This window comes from Drosophila elegans, unplaced genomic scaffold (genome assembly GCF_018152505.1).
Source record: "Drosophila elegans isolate 14027-0461.03 unplaced genomic scaffold, ASM1815250v1 contig_149, whole genome shotgun sequence".
In the NCBI taxonomy this organism is placed as follows: domain Eukaryota; kingdom Metazoa; phylum Arthropoda; class Insecta; order Diptera; family Drosophilidae; genus Drosophila; species Drosophila elegans.
Genome location: NW_024545513.1, coordinates 13,774,065 through 13,795,812, shown reverse-complemented (window position 1 = coordinate 13,795,812; position 21,748 = coordinate 13,774,065). Strand labels below are relative to the sequence as shown.

The 21,748-nt window shown below is 39.2% G+C and overlaps 2 protein-coding genes across 2 annotated transcripts in view; both read left to right on the top strand.

Annotated features, from left to right (window-relative positions):
- The window catches only part of LOC108140932, a 53,591-nt gene that overhangs the window by 5,205 nt on the left and 26,638 nt on the right, over positions 1-21,748 (top strand). The gene's annotated exons all lie outside the window — the stretch shown is intronic.
- On the top strand, positions 1,810-21,045 carry LOC108140845. Its single transcript, XM_017263830.1, has 3 exons — positions 1,810-1,857; positions 2,570-2,739; positions 20,503-21,045. Exons 1-3 carry the CDS (start codon positions 1,810-1,812, stop codon positions 20,879-20,881), a joined length of 597 nt encoding a protein of 198 aa, XP_017119319.1. The 3' UTR covers positions 20,882-21,045.

The window sequence follows — 21,748 nt, the reverse complement described above, 5'->3', positions numbered from 1 at the left end:
TTATTTCCGGACTGTCCCTTGGGGGCCACTTCCGCATCCTCATCCTCGTCCTCCTCCTCGTCCCCTTTCCCGTCATCGTGTCGCACTCAATCATTGTTCCATTCCGAGCATTCAGCACTGCAATTGACACTTTGTTGCGCGTTTTTGTTTGATATCTTTCTTTTTTTAATTAAATACCTAATTGGAGGTATATCAAACCGATGAAGCGTTGTCTTTTCGGGCAGAGGTGGGCGGTGGACTAACAAAGATTAAGGGGACATTCCAGCCAAGAGTCACTGCATTGTGGAGTTCACCACACCAGGACAGCGAACAGGAATGCGAGGAAAGTGAACAGGGCAGCAGTGTCATGGCACATCCTGTTGCCCCACGAGATTCGACAGCATAATTAGCAACTCTTCGGCAGACATTCTTTCCTCCTCTCCGAGGATTTTTTGAGGCCAAATCCCACGATTTATTGCTGTCTTTAAGCAAGCCCGGATTGAACTGGATTGGGCACTGGATGGGATTGCGATTGCGATTGGGATCGGGGATCGGAATAGGAGTTGGGATGTACTTGGAATTGGCAATGAGCCCATGGCTATCCAACATGGCACGTGATTTGGCTGCCAGATGAGCCAACTGGGAGTCCATGTTTCCCACTCGCACTGCCATCACCATTCAGCCCTGCCAAATTGTTAATGGAAATTACTAGTTATTAGCTGTTTTGCATATTTTGATGAATCCTGCCTCCTGTTACCTTAACTTGTTGCCAGTAGATAGCATTGACAAAAACGAGAAGGGATAAATAATTAATAATTTATTTAGAAATATAACTAAAATAAAACAAAGAAATATAATTCTTAAAGAATTTATAAGGCAATTTTTAATATATTTATTCTACTAAGCGAATGCGGACGAGAGTTTAATCAGTCCAGTTTATTTTTGAAAATCTCCAAATTAAAAGTTTGTCAAGTTAATAAGCACACATTTTCACTTGTCCGATTTGGGATGAATTGAAAATACTGAGGGCTAGGCATTCCATCCCCTGCTAGCAGTATATATCCGAACTGGATCCCATGGATCACTGATAAAATATTTGTATCAAGTCGTGAAAGGCAATCGACTTCCGTTGCCGTTTCGCCACCCCAAAACCCTTTTTCGATGGCACAACTTTATGCATCTGTATCTGTATCTCAATCTGTATCTGTATCCTTGAATCTCTCCCCTTTTTTTTTTGGGCGCCTGCGAATTATTAAGTTATCACGGGAAGAGATTTTTTCTCGGTCGGTCGGTCGGGTGGTTAAGCACCGAAATGGAATGTGCTGGCATTGGCATTGGCAAAATCAAAATCGAGCAGGTATTGCAATACACTCTTAAGCCGTGGCTCAATGCGAAACAGGCGAGTACAAAAGTAGGGAAATCGACGTCTGTTGGCAATCAACTGTACACACAATTGAATCCGATTCAATTGACCAAACAGGCAGCTAAGAAGAGCGAATGCGAATGTGATTTCTAATCAATGGTGAGTCTCTCGCCGGGAATCTGGCCGTGACTGCGATTATGGCAGCTGCTGCCAGCTCTGGACCAGTGATTTACGGTCTCGAAAAATCCGCTGGATGCCAGATCTCAGCTCTCAGCTCTTAGCTCCCAGTACTCAGCTCTCAGTACTCAGCTCCCAGCGGGTTTCGGCATTGGCATTCACTGCAGGGCCAATCCGAAAGCCAGAATTTGACCCCACCACGTGCCCCTAACCACTCACCCACTACACTCCTGAGTGTGGAACACCGCCGACAATGGGAGACACACTGCCACAATTAAACGCACAAGGACATGGTCATGGACGTGGTCGTGGACGTGGATGCGAATGCGAAAGCGAATGTGGGGCGTTCCGAGTGGCACTGGGCGGCAACAGTGCCACACAAACGAAACCAACGCTGACCTTTGACACCGTGTTTCTCACAGCAGGGATTTGGAAATGCACTGGGAGTAATTGGGGAGGTTTATACCTACGTCGTTTAGGGACACATAATAGCTCACCATTTAAGCCATTTTAATACTTTTGTTTTTGCCAAGAATTTGCAACTTCATCTTTAAATAAACGAAACTTGATTAGCTTTTGATTGTTATAACAAATTAACTGACTAACTATCCGTGAATAATAATAAATTTCTTTTAGAAATTTCATAAAAATATGCCATGAATATTTTCTTTTTATTTAATACATACATACTTAATACATGTGACTTCTTTTGAATTTTCTAAACACAGTCAATAAGTGAGAAATAATTATAATATCTTGAATCCACAAACTCTTTCAAATTTACTTAACAAATTCTTTTAAAAAACTCGTTAAAAAACGAAAACGAACAAGGCCCAAAGTTGAAACGATTTGTTTTGAATTTGAATAAAAAAGGTCACTGACGAATCATTTAAATATTTTCATTCATCCATAAATAAATGTACTAAAAAACAAATAGCACTTTTTTCGAAGGTGGCATTTCAACAGTAAAATCACAGAAAACGCCCATGTAGAATACTATTTGTTTATTTTGATGTGAATTACTTGTGAAACATGTCAATATGCTAATAGCCTGGAACAGAGCTAGTTCTAAGAGTAAATGGTAACCTTGCCACTGAGGGGCGGAAGGAGCAATTGGCCAAAATGGTATTCGAAGTAAAACCCAGAAACGTGACGGGATTCACAAGCGGCGTTGAACGCATGCCGGAAGACCACAAGGGCATCATAGCCGACCAAACTGGGTGGCTTTACTTGGGAACACCGACAAAGGCGACAAAGAGCTGCCTCTGGAAAAAAAAAAACAAAAGCGCAGACCACAAGAAACAAGGTCTAGTAGCATCGGAATCTATGTTGAAAAAAAAACCGTCTTCTACCAGTTGCTTTTCAATATCAGTTACGACTGTTGTGGGCAAAGCATATTAAGTATACGCCACGTTGCCCAAAAGTTGATCTTGAAGCAAACGTTAACAATACTAACTTGCAACATTAAACTGTCTTGTTTGAGACATGTGCTAATGTATAGTTGAACTTCTGCAATTTAAATCACCCTAAGGCCATAAATGTTTTAAGCAATATGTATTCGAAATCATGCAGATATATGATAATGAAGGAGTGAAAAATAATGGTTGGAAAAAAACTGAATATGCAAAAAAAGTAAAAGGCAACAGAAAAGTTAAAACGTTAGAATTCTTACATTTAATTTAATTTATGATAGAAATTATAATAGTACAAAAGCAACACGTTGGCTGAAAATGTTTTAGCCTCCGTTTAGTTCGTTCCCATGACATTGTTTTATTAAATATTGATAAAAGGGAAATTAGTATCAGGATAGTGCAAAACCTAAGCTCTTAAGCTTGAAAATGTATTTTATTTTTGCTGTCAACCATAAAGTTCAGCTTAGAACTTTGTAAGGTATTAAATAGTGGCTGGCCCTGCCCATGTTCAATGGATATTCTGCCTTTGCTATTGCCTTTGCCTTTCCTTTGGTTTTGGTTTTTTGTTGTGCCATTGTCGGCAGTCGGGAACAGACGTCTTTTGTCTGGGCCCCGTTTTCAGTTTGGACCCGTCCTATTCAACTTTGTCCGGCTATCGGTTACCAACTGACGTCACAACAGACGATGCAGCAACATCAACGGCAGCATTCTGATCTCGTTGCTCTGGCTGTGAAATAAAAGTCTTATTAACAACTGTTTTGGGCCAAAATCACAGGTCAGGATACAAGCGGAGCGGGCGGCATAAATAAAGTTTATGTGCGCAACGTACTGTTTTGGGCCCTTTGTGTTTTTTTGGCTTTTATTTTGGTCACCACATCATCGATTTTTGTGTGACGGCCAACACATACGCTTACACACACTCACACATAGTGTAGCACATGCACACATACATACGAAGATATGGTTGACGTTGGTAACGGTAATAAATCGCCATTGAAATTTGGTTGTTCAGTTTGCCCGCTCTCGATTTTAGCTTTATTATCACACACTTCCCAAAACAGGTAGAGTTGCTCTGCCTATTTGCTTGTAACTGAATCCCAATCATTTATTTTCTAAACTGAAACGTTGATGAGCCATTCAGCTGAGAATTTGAACATAAATGGAAAGATGAGTAACATTATGCACATATTGCAATGCAGCTCTTTAGATGGAATTGATATTTTAGTGTTCTTACTTTATTTTACATATCCGTATTAATTTTAATAAGTCTAAAATGGGTTTTATTTTACTTTTTGTATGCATTAAAAGTTAAGCTAGACTAAATTATAATTTTTTCCAAGCAATAGAGGCTGTTAAGGGCATTTTACATAAGAATTTATATTAATTTAAAACTTAGTTTTTGAATTTATTGTATAAAAGATAGCGATATGAAAAATTTCGATATTTTTGTTTAGCTTATCACTCTTATCACACTTATCACTTATATGACATACACAACTTATTTTTTCGAGTACCCTTAAAATTTCAAAATCTAATTCAAAATCAAAAATATTCGTAAATATTTCATTAGTATATTAATATTAATAGTAAATTAATCAAAATAGGACATTTAAATTGTGATTTTTTAAATACAAATTACAATTGTTGCGTTATTATACATATCTAAGGAAAAACGAAAAACTAAATGTCGGGGTAAGGATTGAAAGAGCATCTAGAGATTGCCAGAGAAAATGTTTTTACACTTATGATAACGAATACCACCGGATTGCGGATAGTTGTCAATAGACAGCTGGTCGAGATATGAATGGGGAAAATGTTTGGCTTTGTCTACAATAATAAGCAACCTGCTGCGAATCAATTTGTGTTGGCCCAGACTTTGGCCGGGCTTATTGGCGTTTAATTGGCGTTGCTCCATTCGTGGTCCTCCTTGGAATGGAATTTCCCAGGTGAAATTTCATCCCCAGCGTGGCTCGAATGTCTCCGGCCGGAGAACAGTGTGTGCAACAGTTTTCGGAGTCGCACACAAAATGTATTGATTGCTATCGATTAGGCTGACTGCGTGGAGCGTGGGCGTGTGACAATGTAGACGGTTGGCTGGAAAATAAAAATATAAGGCGGCGTTGGAGGAGGAGGTGGAGAATCAAGGACTTTAAGGACCAGCGATTGACATTTCCAAAGTCCGACGACTGGCGATGGGCAAAGTTCAGAAAAAAGCGCAACAAATGTTAGTTTATCCTGTTGCCGCTCAAGTCCTTGAGACCCAAAGTCCTTCAGTCTTTAGTCCTTGAGTCCGTGAGTTCTGGAATCCTGTCCCCGCTCCAGTCACTTGCAGCTGCTGTTTTGCACAAGCCTTTTGTTGGTTGCTGCTCTTTTTTCTCGCTGGCCGCTCCGACGATTTCCGTTTCCGTTTCTGCTTCCATATCCGGTTCCTCTTCCGATTGCAATTCAGTTTCAGTTGCAGTTTCGGTTTCAGTTGCAGTTGCAGTTTGCAGTTGCTCCCTGCATCTGTTTTCAATGTTGTTTGTTAATTTGTTTGTGCAGCTGAGCGGTGGCAAATGTACAGGTGGCTGTCTTAACCAGATGGCCAGATATATGTGCTCTGTGACCCAATCCCTGTTTTTCTTTTATCCCAGGAGGCGACAGCCAGATACATTTCACGAATCACTAAATCTCTCGATTGCCAACTTGCATATCTAAGCTTGGGAAAGTACTTATCGTTGCCTCTGCAAAATGCCATTGGTAACGCAGCCACGATTTGTCAGATTAAATGAACAACAACGAGCTACAAAATCATTTTTGCAGTTATATGGTAGTATTTGCAGTGGCTTTTTGCCTTAGATGTAATCCTTGAATATTGACGCAAAAGTGAACCACGAGTTTTCCCTTTCCAATTGTAGACAGCTCTATACATATTGAGTGTGTGGTCTAAAAATATGCCTTGCAAAAAATTCCGTTTTAATGAGCAATTCCCGGAACCATTTGGCAGAGCTTATCTTTCATCGTTTGACACTTTGTAGGAATAAACAACAAGCAGTCAAGCAATTCGAATCCACTCCAATCACACCACATGTTCCCATTGTCCCTTTCACTTCGGCCTTGAACTGGCGATGGCTCATCATCAGTTCCACTGCCCTTCATATTGACAAATTTTCAGGGACACATTTTACGAGGCTGGAACGTTGGCAACAGCCGGGCTGTCAAACACAGTTCGAGTCCAATGAAACGTAGCCGCACAGAACTTGCAGATCCCAAGTCATGTGGACACACAGAAAGCAAATGTTCGTATGGCTTAAGTTTGTTTAAATATTTGTACTTTAAACTCCATTTATTTAAATAGCTAAATCAAAACTAGTTTGTCTTAAATAGAGGGATTTTTTGGATAAAGTTAAAGGGAAGTGTTACAGAACATTTAAAATATTAAAATATATTTTTAAAATATTTTAATTACGAAAGAGGACTATCCTTTTTTCATTGCATAACCCTAATGATTTCTCTATCATAAGTATTATAATTATTTCATGCAATCATTTCATTAAATGGACTCTAAGAACATTTTTTCGCCCAGTGTGCCATGTGGTAGCCAGTTGGCCACAATGATCAATGGCTGTGCTTTCTAGTTGAATTTCACGAGCTGTTGCCGCTGCCGAAAGTTTATTAATTTGTTATCCTGTCACTTGGCCGCTTTCATTGCCTTTCATTAGATTCTCCCCCCTGCTCTGCGAATCCAGAGACCGCAGAAATTAATTACCGGATTATAAGACAACTTCATTGGCCAGTCTGGGGCGGCTGGGGCGTTTGGGCCATGGAAAGGGGGCGTGGCAGTCAAGGCGATAAGCCCGTTTCAGTTCAATTTTCACCATTCCCCGGCAGCGGCCATTTGGTTTTGGGCTTTTATGATTAACATTTAATAAGAAATGGTCACGCACCTAAAGAAGGTGGGTTGATTGGGAGTAATTCGAATGGGGATAGGGATAGGGATTGGGTTAGGGACAGGGATGGGGTGTGGTCAGCCCTGCCGGAGAAAACTATATCAACAGCATTCCAGTCGCATCTGGGCCCGGCTAAATTAAGTGCCCAACTTAAATAACTCGAATTAAACATTAATAGCGTACTTAAAAGTTTTCCGTTTCGTTTTCTTCGCCGTCTTCGTGTTTCATTTATTGCTGTTGTTATTCAGTTCGTCCTTATTGGATTCGATTGTTGTTTGCTGGGCGCTTTTTATTTATTTTTTTATTTTTTAAGTTTATTTGTTCGTTTTGGGGCCAATTTGTTGTTGAGCTGACGCCAATTTCTTGATGAAATGATTTCGCCCTGAACTTTGTCGTTCGTCTACAACTCTTCCAAGCCGAAAAATCGATGGCTCACCCATCGATAGAGGAACACCCTGGCCACTTAAGCCGGTTTTTCGATCTTAAACGGTTCATCGAGTTTCCCTTTGATTAAACAATTGATTCTATTATGCCTGCTCTATTTCTTTCAAACCGCTTTCATTTGATTTGATATTCTCATGACTGATTTTTCAGCATGCATATGTGCATGGCTGTTGTGTGGAAGTGTATTTCGGAGCAATTATTTTAGAGTTATTTTTGTTGTGCCAGTGTACAATGGCGAAGCAGAAATTGTCGAAGCCTAAAGCCAATTAATGATACAATTTGCCAATAATCTATTATTTATATTTGTGGAATATTCAATTCGGTTGTCATGGATGCGATTTACCTGGAGCCGCCCAGATTAAATCAAAAGATTTCTCAAGCTAAATTCCTTTGTCGTTGACACTACTCATTCTCAGACTTTTCCGCAATCCTGCGCAGTGTGTTGTGTTGTCCTTGCCGAGATGTAATCCTGAAGTCCCTGCAGATTCCTCTCCATCCTGCAGATGAGCCTGGCATCAGCGTTCGAGCAGATACTTATTTAAAAAGCTCGCGACACGTCCTTCGTGTTGGGCCTAAGTGTTTCCCAAAAGCAAGCAAGATTAGGGGCTGCGATCGCATTCCAATGTGCTTAAGCCAATTTCATATATTTCACAGTGGGTCAAAAAGACCAAAGTGTAGTAGGTAGTGTGCACTATCAATAGTTTTGACTATCGATAGGATCAAAAATTGTTCAGCCTCAAAAAACAAAGAATCCAAATTCATAATTTATTTTATTTGAGGCTAATTTACAAAACTAATTATCATAAATTTGATAGAGCGATGGTGAGGCCAAACCATCAATGTCTGCTAAATTGTTCGACCGTCGATAATATCGATAGTGCTATCGATTGTTTTAGCAGGGCAGTTCTCGGGGTCCTTTGGCCCACTGTGCCCACTGTGCCCATGCAGGCAGGCCACTTCAGCCACTTCAAGTTCGACGCCAATCATGTCTGGGCCGCTCGAGATGTTGTCAGCTTAAGTGCTTCATTTGAGGCGCCATGAAATATGCAACAGGCCGCCCAAGTGGGCTCCCGGCAAACAGAATGTACATGCACGTCCTCGCAGCCCTGCAGTCCTGGTACTCCCATCGTTGAGGTACTCCTACACATGATTGCAGCCCATCAGGAAGGGAAGATGGGCCTCTTTTAAATTGTGTTGCCTCCAATGCCTCGGATTCGACTCCAATTCTGTCCTCATTTTCGCTCCCTGGGGCTCGATATTGATATGCTTTGCGCACTTCGGGGCTTCTATGTAGGACCTGCCATAATTTCACTTCATACAAGTGCCTGCTAAAAGACATTCTAAAATTATGCATGTCGTCTGAATTTTCACCAAATTGTCGCAGCAAGTATGTCTGTTGGCTCGTTTCTCATCCACAAATATTTCTTTAAATGTTTTTTTTTTTGCTCTGAGAGCTTAGGCAGAAAATGTTTTTAATGTGTGCAGGCAACTCGAGCCGCATGTTGTGCCAAAAGACATATCAATTTCCAAATTGTGTGATTTTTCCAACCAAATTATTTTTTTGCAATGTTAATATATACCTTTAATCAGCTTTTAAAAATCGTTAAAGTAATGAAAGCCATTATGTTATTTATGGTTGGATTTATAAAAGAAAGTCTTATACGCCTTCATGAGACTGTTGTTTTATAAAAAGAGAAAGTGTCGCGAATATAATTTAAGTTCGAAAGTCCAAAGGATGATTCCGATATACCTTATATTTCTTACAGCATACTTTAAATGATTTCAAAACTCTAGTGATTAAATGTAGGTAAGACATTCTTTTTTTCAGGTTTTCTCTTATAAGCATTTCTCTTATGATACCTCATGAGCTATCTTTTCTAAATCCAAAACCGATTGGGACTATTACTAAATTAATTATGGGTTTTCAGCTGTCTGTTTTCCCTGATGATTGCATTTGCGCCGTTTAAGGCTTTGCTGTCATTTAAATACAAATGAAAAAGGTGCGCATACGTCACAGGTTGGTGGCGGCAGAGGGGGGCGTGGCGTTGGCAGATGGGCGGCGGTTAGGCCATAAGGGTTTGACAGAAATCTGCATATTGCCATTGTGACAGGCGGACGTAAAAGCCAAGCATTGCAGGATGAATTTTTCGACCTCCCCTCTTCACATGTGGGAAAGTAAAAATATGGGTGAAAGCCGAAGGAGCCAAGGAGCATGTGTGTCCTTGTGGGTGAAGGGGAAAAAAGAAAGGGGCTGGGGGTTGGGGGTTGGGGTCCTTCTGCAATTTAGCGCGACAACAATGGCGGCCAAGTGGCGCCATCATTTCCTCCCGAGCCCAAAACTTCTGCTCTTCTGTTCTCGTACTTTCTTTTCTTTTTGGGGTAGGCATACAAAACCCAGAATTCGTATGTGAACTTGTGTATTTGTATTGCGGTATTGTGTTGTTGTTTTGTTTTGTGTTATGTAGTATAATTAAAAACCCCGAACGAACACAAGGAAATACAACACCAAGGGAAAGGCGGCATCCAGGCACGAAATTAAATATTTACGTGTACAATTAGTAGTTAAAAAAATGTAAGCAATTAGGAGATCAAAAGCAGAGAGAAAAAAAAAAAAATAAATGGCGACGTGTTTTTTTACAAAGCATACAAATTCTCTTTTTATAAAACACAACAATTATGAAGTTAAAAAAAAAGCCGAGCTAACCAATAACTATTAAGTTTGCAACATAATTGCCTTTGCTTAAATTAAAGCCTTGAAAGTGAACATGTTGAAATAAATCATTGTACAATAAATAATTGTAAACAGCCAACCCAAACTAAAACATTTTGAATACTTTTGAAGTAAGCAAAATTTGCTATCAGCGGGCGACAATATCTTTTCGTAAGTTCAAAATCCCCATTTAGTACAATTTTAAACATTTTATTGTCGGTATTTATGAAAGATTCTTTATTAATACAATGACTTTGTACTATGCAAGTATATTTGATCAAAACTTATTTGATCAAAAGTTAATTAATTTAATATGAGTCACGATAGAAGAGGTCGTAAATTATGATATATTTGCGACGTGAGTGATGGAAATTAGCTGACTGAATGGATTACATACGAAGAGCTGAACTGAACGTATCCTTCAAGAAACCCGTTGAGAAAAAAATAAACTTTTAAATTTTATGCTTGGGCAAAAAGGCACAGATTGTTATTTGCTACGAGAAGGCTGTTATTCCACCCTTAAGCCCATTATTTGTCACAAAAATAGCCGTTCGCCACATTGTTTATTTGCAACCCACACAATCTCGTGCCAGAGGGACCACAAAAGCAATCTCATCATCGACACTTTTTGCTATTTATTTTCATTATCCTTCCCACAATTCCTCGCACTAATCAAATGACTGGGAAAAACAGTGAAACAGCAACGGCCGTCGACCGAGGAACATAATCAACGATAACAAAGTGGAAATTGAAATCAAATTGGTACACGCAAAACAATTTCTGACAAAATAGTTTTGTAACTATCTAACTATTAAAAAATATTTTTCTTCTTGTTTGGTTAACTATTTATCATTAAAATATGTGTAGTTTTTTGTTGCCTTCTTTTGGGTTCTTGGCCTTTTTTCCAACTTCTGCTTTATAATTCCCAACTCGTTCTTGCACAGGATCTTTTTTGCAGAACATCCTTACTTACTTCTACACTAACTGGAAGCCAAAACCCCAAAACTTTCAATGGCTTATGATGTATTAACGTTTGGAAATGATAATTTTATTATTTCAAAAAACAAAATACCTTTTATTGCAGTTGAATTACTAGTCTATTTCACTCTCTGGTTTCGTTTGTTTCTGCCTTTCAGCTAAACACATTTTGGTTTAATCTTTTTAAATGGGCTTTTGTTTGTTTTTTACTATTACTTGCCATACCTATATATATATATATATATGGTTATGCCTCCAAAAAAAATTTGCTGATCTGCTTATGTTGAGGGTTATGTTGCCGGCAAAGCACAAAATAAAAAATCGCAATAGCACTTGCTTTTATTCTCAGCAACGCCCATAAAATGTATTGATTGAGCTTTGACTGCTAATGTTGGAAATGCAGTAGGCTTTCGGGCAGAAGCGTTGTGAGCAAGTTGCTAAGGGCGCCGCTACAAATTGCTAAAGGGAGGGCGGAGGGGGAAGGACACAGCCGTGTGGGTGGCTGGCAAGGGGATCCTGAGGGGGCGGAAAGGATTCACAGCAGCAAAGAACGAAAGTGGAGCAATGCTGCCAGAACAAGCGAGCAGCATCATTAAAATGCAATGCATCAACGCGCGATTGTCTGTGTGACAGTGTGACAGTGTGTGCGGTGGTGTGTGTGTGTGGACATTGTTGTTTTTCCTTATTTCCCCATCGGCTCCAACACGGCACTCATAATTAAACGCATTTTGTATTTAATTATGTGACGTCAGGGCAGTCCAGCAATAATAGTTGCTATCTGGATAAGATCCTTCATCATTCTCCATTTAGCAGTTCGCATTTCACATTTCACACTTCGCATTTCGCATTCCCTTTCCCAAACCCCTCGCATTTTTGCATAATCGTTTTTGGATTTGAGCAGAGCCCTCAAAGGGATTAGTGCTCAGCAACAATTTAGCAACGAAATAGGCGAAAGCTAAAACCCTGCCAGGCTAAAGCTGTCCGAAATACAAAAAAAAAAAAAAAAAAACCCAGGCTGTCAGCCGAGAGTCGAGGTCCTGATGCCAGGATCTCAATGTGGATGAGCTGGGGGGGGGGACGCGACAATGAATTGGTCCTGCTCTGGCAATTGAAGACGCTGCCAAGTGTGCCATGAAAATGTAATGGCATTGCATACTCTATCCTTTCGGACAGGCTACCAGATACGAGCCAAGAAAAAGCTCTGCAATCTACGTTGTTTTTTCATCTGACGCTTAGCCTTAATGTTTGCGTTAAATTCAACAAACGGCCGTTCCTATTTCAACATCTAAGTGATGAGCATAGCTTCACACAATCGGCCTTTTGTTTGTCTAAATGAACCGTACTCGTGGTTAAGCAATTAAAGGATCTGCCCTGTTTGCCATAAAAAAAGTTATGGCAGGAATATGCCTGGATTTCCCCATTGGGCTTATGTCACAAGGACGCTGTGCAAATAAAAGTTATTAGACATTTTCCCTTCGCCAGTTGAGTCTAATTTTGGCGCTAAGCCCAGTAAATGCTTATAATGCTGAAGCATCTGTCATTTCAGCTCAAGATTTCAATTACGGCCATTGAAATGAATTTGATGTATCCTTTTCTGCATAAGTTCGGCATGTTTTGGTATTCTGACTGTAGGTCTCTTCAGTATTAATATTTCACGTTCGACATTTTATTAAAGTCAATCCAGTCCAAAACGCAAGCCATCAGCAACCAAAAAAAATGGAAGCTATTTTATTTTATTAATTATTTTATAGTCAATAGCGTCGAGGATGTTTGCATGGAATGCATTTAACGCATACTACCTCAATTAATTTATTTAATTTGTAGTAAGCAGATTTGCTTCTACTCTAAAAGTTCACCAAAATGTTTAGTGGCTTATTTCTTGCGGATTGTTGCTTCTAGTTTGGGTAAGCACCCGAAGTATTTGAATTTATAAGTTACTAGCATCAATATACATTTTCCGGCATTTCCCGATGATTTTTTAAGGCAGCATATTTAGCTGAGTATTGGGTAACTAAAAGTCGCGTTTATTTTCGATTCTCATTCCAAACCGGATAATGGCAGCCCATGTAAAATTATTTAAAATGCGACTAATGTCCTTCAAAAAGTACGTGATTTGGCTGGCTTGTGTGTGCATACATGGTGTAATCATCATAAATTATAAAAAAAAGGTGGGGTGTTTCCTGTTGGAATGCTAATAAAATAATGATGGATTGAAGCATGTTGCTATGTTGTTATCTAGCCCTAACAAAATAATGTTATTTCCTGATGGATGCGGATATTTGCAGTTAAATCACTCAGCGATTTGTGTTAATAAGCACATTAAGAATTCAATTGCTAAAACTCAAAACTGCTATTGCTAGCATATCAAATGGGGTAAGCTAATAAAAGTCAGCACAAAAAGCATTCCACATCCGCCCTGTGGCCCAATGGCAATGTAAATATGTCCGAAAAACGCAACGACTGAACGGCTGGCAGACTTAATTGGAATTTAAATCAAAAGATTAACTAATTTGGTGTGGAGTAGAGTGCACAAGCTACTTGCAATTCAGCTGCCAGGTTTTTCCCCACTTCAATCATGGTTGAAGCACAATTTAAGGCGTGTGAATTATGCATGCTACGAGGAGCAGACCGCCGCCGCCGACGCCATTCGTGTGTGTTGGATTTGGGTCAGAATGGCAAAATCAATAACACCCAGTTTGGGTGGTTTGGCAAAGAAAGAAAAGCGACAACGGCAGGTAAATTCCGGCCCGCTCCGACCCCCAAATCGCAAATCGCTTCCATTTATATGCCGTTACTTCAGTCATTTTCCAAATCAATTTTCAATTTGTATTCATAGCAAATTAGACGCGCGACTGAAGCGAAATGCAATGGCCGCCTCCCTCGCTTCTGAGTTTCTGTCTCGAAATGTCTCGAAATTGTCCTGTCATTCGGGGCGATGGCGATGGCAGCGCCAAATTCTCGTTGGAGCGTTAAACTCTGCCCGCATAAGTTAATTTGCTCGGCAGGATTGACCCTCGTCGTTGGCTTTGCGTTTGGCAAATCCAATAGGAAGGAAACGGAAAAGTAACCAACGAAGCAAAATGCAAACATGAAACAAAATCCACACAAAGCACTTAAATTCAGGGGCCGAGAAAAAGGGCATAAGGCAGAACTCGTTCTACACACCGGGAAAAATAACAAACAATTTAAGCAAAAGAAAGTAGAAGGGCTGGTCCTAATCGCTGACAAAATCTAAGGGAAGTTTTCCGAAGCCATTAACATTCTTATTTACAAAAAATGCAATGAAAATATATCTCTTATGTAAAATTAACTTTTTGTTGCAAATTGGATTGTTTTTTTTTTGGTGTTAGGAGAAAATATTTTAGCAATATCTAAGCTAAAGACATTGATGCATTTTGTGAGTGTACACCATGCCAGTGGCATTTCCACAAGGAGCAAAAGTTTGACCCACTGCTTTTGTGACCTGTATTACTATTGAGTTCTTTGCTTTGCCGACATGACCAATTTTATTTAAAAAACTGTGACAGGAATCCATCGTGTCCTTCGGAGTTTTAGATTCCTGTCACTAAAACTTTCTGAAATAATTGCACAAAAAGAAATTCAATACGGAATTATAATTTTTAAATTTGAATTTTAAAGAAACCTAAATTTAATGTGTCTGGAGTTTTAAAATGTATAAGCTTATTGTGTAATCAAAAATGTACTCTTTTTTATAATTTTAAGTAAAATTACTGATAGTTGCATTAAATAACATAGCACAAGCTTATGTTAAAGTTCGTTACTAATTACTTTTTCGCGTTATAAATATTATTCCATCGCCAATTTTTCGTAATTTATTTAAATTAACTTACACAAACAACTCTTCGTTTTATTTGTAACATCGAAATACCGTACTTCAGACATTCTTTACGTTTGTTACTTTACGTTTTATGTATCAGTAATCTTTTGCAGGACATTTCACAATATAACTTGAATGCTAGTTGGCCTTAAAGGCTCAGAGACTCCATTGCGAGGGTAGTTTGGAAAGCGGCCTACTCTCCCTTTTTACTTCTTATCGTTTTTTTGGTTTAACGCAAGCAAAACAAAACAAAACGCAAAGCAAACACACTACCCAAAAGGTTGCTAGGGGATGAGTACCGGCCACATGGATTCGTATTTGTATGCAGATATAAAAACTTCAAAGCACACACACTTAGCGTGCTTAGACACGCACTGCTACACACACGAACATGGCGAAAAACGTGGGAAGGCGGTAGGGCGGTAAGGCGGAAGCGGAAACGAAAGTGCAAACGAAAACGGAGAGGAGGGCGGGGGACTCCATGGCGGCTACTTGATGTTGCTGCCACAGATTTTGTTACGCTTCTCTTTTGGCTAAGCGTTTGCTAAGCTGAGGGTGGTAGAGAGAGAGAGAGGGAGAGGGGGAGGGAGAGGGGGAGGGAGAGGGGGAGGGAGAGGGGGAGGGGAAGGGGGTCGTGATCCAGGACACGTGGCGTTGCATTCGATGCGTGACATTCGCCGGGTCAAGTGCAAATTGGCTTAGCATGAAAACGTTTTTGCGAATCATTTCATGTCATAGTACATATCAAAATTTCCCCTTTCTTGTGTTATCCCTTTTTTATTATAACCAAAGTGTAACAGATTGAGTTCGTTATTTGTTTTGCACATTTGAACGGTTTTTATTTTTTTTTTTATTTCTTGTTGACGGCTGGCTTACAAGCGGCACTTATATTGTTTTGCGGTTTTAACTACCAGCAGTTTCAATTTATTGATTCCTTTCCCCTTTCACGTGTTTTGCTCCCTAATTTAATTTAATTTTGGTTTTTATTTCGTTTTTATACTAGCAACCAGAATTTCCCGAATTAATTAAAGTTTCTTGTCAGCACTCTAACTAACAATAACCAAAGACATCATGCAGTTAGGTAGCTGTATGACTTCCACCTTTAATGAGATCACAAAGAGAGTTCTGCATTAATCCTACATCTTTTTTGATTAAGGCTTTTACGTCGTAAAAAGTTTACCATACATGTATCGCATGTTGCATTAGCTAAGTGAAAAGGCAAAGTAAACATGGTTTTAATTCGTTTTTCCTCCTGAAATCCGTACATTGAAATGTAACCAGGCTGATGGGAAGTCTAATTGCAAGCCACAACACAAAACAGTCAGTCAACTTTGTCGTTTTTCAAAGCTGTTACTAAGTTGTTGGCACACATCTCCTCCTTTCTCGAAGAACTTCGGACGCGGCAAACTTCCAGATTCTAACCAAAATGCCCAAAGGCAAGCACACAACCAAACAAACACTGAAAGACAGGATGCGACATCCCGCACACACACACACACACCCAGTGGTGTGTACTCAGCTGCGGCTCATTTGATCGCTGGGCTTGGCCAATTGACGGAGGAGAAGACTTTTTGCGTAAATATTTCTACAAAATGTTTGCTAATTCGACTTCTGCCCCACTCATCATTTGCTCAGCTGCTCAGCTGCTCAGCTGCTCGTTGTCATTTGTTTTTTTCTGGCCCCCCACAAAAGTTGCCAAAAGTGTAGCATCGTATCTCGGCCTCTTGGCCCAACATAATTAAATCCGGAAACATTCGACTTGCGGCCCAAAGGTTCATTTGGGACTATTGCCTACTTATGCGGGCACAACACTCCAATCAATATGCGCATTGGGAGCCTCTAATAAGGTTAAGTTCATTGGTGGTTATTTGAATTTGGATCAGAGCCAGTCTTTTTTTTGTTTAAACATAAAATCTTTGTCAACCTTATTTCAAACGAACTAGTAAAATTAATTGAACTGAAATAACAGAATTTGAAACTATTGAAAACTATCTTTAAAGTATGTATCAACAAAGAAAATTTAAGACCGTTCTGTTATAGCTTTAAATGTTTTGCGTTGGATTATTGATGGTATAGGCACCCTTATGGTGTTTGCGCAATAGTTTTAAAGTTTATTACTCATACGCAGTGTTGCCATTGCCTATTACTTATACACCTTACTTGTAGAGTAAAATGGTATGTTGCTTTGGAGGAAAGGTATGTAAGAAAGCGTTTTCGATCTTTTAAAGGCTATATATTCTTTGAAATATAGGAGCTTAAGATTTGGGACTAAGCACGTGGATTATACCAAAAACTTTCGAAATCAAGAAAATATTTCTGAAGTTTTTACGAGATTAAAGTTAAAAGACTGACAGATACTTTAACCTTTATCTGTTCATAAAAATAAGTTCCTCACCGCAAACCAAATTAATAATTGGACGTTTTGATTTTAGTTATTAAGAAATGATATTTAAAAGTCATTTAGTTGCATAACATGTTGAGCTAGGCAACCTGTTAACCAGCCAATTGGTTTGGAAAGAAAGTTGGCTCGCACTTGATGTTAACCAATAGGCCGGTTACGTGTAGAGTGGCTGCCGGCGCTCTTTTTGCTGTGGTTTCGCCCAAGTTCAAGTGCTCTAAAACTTTCACTCTCGTTTGGCAGTTTCCTACCCGTTTCGGCCATAAACGGGCAACTGTCGTTAAATATATATGAGAGCGCCTCGAGCCCATAAATTGCTGTTTAATGAGTGCAAACGCAAACACGAACGCAAACGCAACATGTATACTCGCACAATCGGACTCCATTACCAGGGAATTCGCTTTGCGCCCCGAAGACTTTTAGCTTGGCTAACAAGTTTGTTCCATTTTCCTGGGCGACTGGCGTTTTGAGTTATTAATAAATAGAGTGTTGCCCACCCACACACACACACACACACACATGGGCACATGTGGTACACATCCGTTCAGGTTCTCATCAATATTTACCCTGGCCAAGTAATTGATAGCTTATTGATTTACATGCACGAGAACTACCTTTCTTTTTATTTCCCTGCTTTTTCGCTTTGTGTTCAACCGAGTGCTCGCCTTTCTCGCCTTATTCATTTTCCAAAGAGCTTCGAATGCTTTACCTGTATGCCTATGCATTTAATTGTGCTTAGGTTTTTGTGATCTTGAGAAGGAAATAAGTATTTATTTATTTATTTTGTTTATTTCGCCAAGAGAACAATTTTTCATTGACTTCTTAACTAGACTCAACTAATTACATAACTAATGTATACAAGTAAAATGGTATTCAAGGGAAATATCCTACAATAAACAAGGCATAAGTCAATTTAGGCTAGAATAAACTAACTGCACTTTGGCTTGGATAAACTATATCATATTAAAATCCAACAATTGCATGTTTGTTTGCTGAAAAGTTTCATATTTTAAGAAGAGGCCTTCCCCAATTTCAGCTTGCCAGCTTAATGGGGGAAAAGCTACAGATTTGTACACAAATAATGAACTTTTTGGCAGTCAAAAACAATTGTATTAATTGTTTATTTATAGCTATTTGGTAAATAAAATTCGTATAACTTTTGCCATCTCGAAATGCTTGAAGTCTGAAAGGTAGGCCAAAATATAGAAAGTTCAGTTCACCAGGGGTGAAAGTTATGAGGCAATGAAGGAGATAAGCAAGTGGGCGGGGCAGGAGACAGCTGACTGATTAAGGCGCAATTGGAAGCTGTCTCAGCTGACTCAGCTGCTGATGATGATGGGCTTTGCCAGTTGCCGCAAAATACAAAATTCCCCCAAAGCCACACACGCACACTCCTCAAATCCACTTCCCAATTCCCCAGCCCGGTGCCTGGATGTCTCAGCTCGGCAAGGCCTGCCCTAGGCTCAGAACTCATTAAATTACAATAAAATAAATATCGCACCGGAAACTCACATAAATCTCGTCATTGGAATCCAAGGCAAAAGAAAATAATTCCGGAAAACTTGACAACATCCATTTGAGGTCGGGAGTCGAGTTAGGAGAATGTAATTTAACAATTCACATTTATGCCGATTTTACAAATACTTCTTTACTTTTTATACCCTTGCAGATGGTATTATAATTTCAGTCAGAAGTTAGCAACGCAGTAAAGGTGACATTTCTGACTCAATAAAGTATATATATTCTTGATCAGCATCACAGGAGTGTCGTTCTAGCCTCGTTCGTCTGTCCGTCCGTTTCTACGCAAACTAGTCTCTCAGTTTTAAAGCTATCTGCATGAAACGTTCGCAAAAGTTGTCATCTTCTATTGCAGGTAGTATATAAGTCGGAACGAGACGGATCGCACGACCAATACTATCAAGATATGCCATTTTGAAATCGGATGTTTGCAAGAAAAGTTATGGAATTAAAACTGAAGGTTTTTGGTACCTTTTTATACCTTTGCAGAGGGTATTATATATTCAAAAACCAGAGGTATTACGAGGGGGATAATTCAAAGAGCACATTAAAATGGGAATTTAATCAAATATCTGAGTTTCCACTGAGTAAATATTATTTCAATAAGCTCTCATTTGGCAGTTGAATTGTTTAAGCCTGATACATATATTTTAACCAAAATTAAACAAAAAATGGAGTGAAACGAAAGGAAAACCTCAAATTAACGAGTTCATTTAATAGCGGACATTTATTGTTTATTGAGTCGATTGCGTAAATACACCTCCTTATTGTCATTTGTAAATGTTCAACAGTAAAGTCTTTAAAAAACAGACACGAAATTAAAAGTTTGAATAAATAATACAATTTTAATTGAGTAGCTCTACTTAATGTACTTTTACCGACTAAGCGGCTTAACTTGCATAAACAATCATATAAAGCTTACAGTGTATTAAAAGACCTACGGTCTACTGTATATTTAATGCATATTTAAACACCTCCACAAACTCATAAAAGTGCCTTTAAATACTTATTCGCCATATAAATAGTATCGCCCCCAAACATGGTATCTAATTAAACGAGAACGAACTCAAAGGCAGATCATTGTTTCCACTTCCTACTTCCTGATCCCTAAACCCGCATGTCTTCAACTTTTATCATTTGAGGAGATTAACAAAAAGCCTGTCCAACTCTGCAAATATGTAAAAAACGAACGAAATAAAAACACCATTTAACATTTGTGTACAAAGCGAAAACAAGCGAATGGTAAAAAGAGCAAAAACTTTTCATTTTATGACGCATCAAAATAAAAGGTCGTAAAAAGCGAAATGGCACAAGAACCCGGCCAAAACAGGAGCGCGAAAATATAAAAAAGAAAACACTGCATCCAATAGACCGGAGTAAACAAATAAATAAACAGGCGAGCAAACAAAGAAGACAAACAGATGTATAATACTAAAGAACACTAAATAAACACCCTCGGCAGTAAAAACTCGACCGGGGGGGCTTAAGCCGAAAAAAAAATCAAATGAAATTAAATACGCAATGCGCAGATATGCAAGTGAAATGTGTACATATATAATCCCATGCCTCTATATAGTATTTAAGCCCCCCTTTTATATATACTTGTATGCATAGTCAGTACGGCTGGGTGTGTAACCAACTTCTTGTCATTTCTTCACATTAACCTGTCCAACTGTGCGCTGCTGATGACATTGTGATTCTGATTCTAATTCTGATTCTGATTCCGACTCTGACTGTGACTCTAATGATACCGCAGTGCAAACAGCAGCAACATCAGCATCCGCACCAACACCAACACCAGCCACAAGCGTTTGAACCGCTTCACCCAGTTTTTGGACCTCCTGCCCTTGGGACTCAACTCCAGCTCCGTCAAGTTGGCCACCACATCGTCGTCACCGCAGTCACAATCACACTCACAGTCACAGTCACAAACACAAACACAATCACAATCACAGAGCCAGCCATCCGTATCGGTATCCATGTCCCCGTCGCTGGGCAGTCCGCATCTCAGCAGTTCGCAGCTGGAGGTCTCTGCTGCCGGAGACAGCCTCCAACGATCCATTAGCTTCCACTCCGAGGAGCTGCTTCTGGACGTAGTGACCGGCGAGGAGTTCCGTGACCTGCAGCACAGGTAGTGGGGCCGTTTTAGGTGCATAGCACCAGGCACAATGTACAAAACACACCAGACACTACACACAGCAAACACAACACACACACCTGATATAATTATTCAAACACAAACGGCAGCTGCAGATGTTGCCCGGGCCACTCGGGCGCATACTTAATGTCCTGCTTAAGGCATAAAAACAGCGGGCAAAATATTCAGCTAACGAAAGAATGTAGCACACTGACAGAAATTCAAACGGACTTTGAATGGAAATCAATGTTAGTTCCCTCATGAGTAACATTATATTGAGATATTGTTCAACCTAAATCTAACTTATTTTAACAAAATATACGTATTTCAATAAATCAACAACTGAGTAACAATAAGAACTGAGTAACAATAAGAATTTTACTAGAAATTATATAAATTTTTATATTTTTAAGATTTAATTGTTTGGCATACTCCCTCATAAGTTATCACTTTAGCATATCTTATTTTGTATTTTAAGTAATTATGCATTTTATAAATAAGTTAGCTACAAGGGTATATAAACTTTGGCGTGGCGAAGTTAGCTTCCTTCTTGTTAATCTATATTTTACAAAGATGGGTGAATGTCTGTATGGCAATGGTGTTCATCCTTTTTTTATTTCTTTTGACTTACAACATATCTGCCTTGTCAGTCACATACATATACTGATTATACTAAAAGTCCAAAACAGGAGTTGAAAGAATTCTTTGCCTACACGCCCACATACTACGAAGTTATCTTTATCTGCAAAACTTTCTTTAAATCTTGTTGCAGTGAGCGGTTAAATCAGAGCCAGAAGCCATGTTTAATGATTTAATTTGTTAAATACTTGTAGAATTTCGATCCCAGCATGAACAGAATGTCAAT

Bases quoted from the DNA above. Each gene is read 5' to 3' on its own strand.
- LOC108140845 (XM_017263830.1), top strand. From the start codon at position 1,810: ATGGTCATGGACGTGGTCGTGGACGTGGATGCGAATGCGAAAGCGAAT. The intron at 1,858-2,569 runs GTGGGGCGTTCC...ATATGCTAATAG, and splicing joins ATGCGAATGCGAAAGCGAAT to CCTGGAACAGAGCTAGTTCT. The intron at 2,740-20,502 runs GTGGCTTTACTT...ATGATACCGCAG, and splicing joins ATCATAGCCGACCAAACTGG to TGCAAACAGCAGCAACATCA.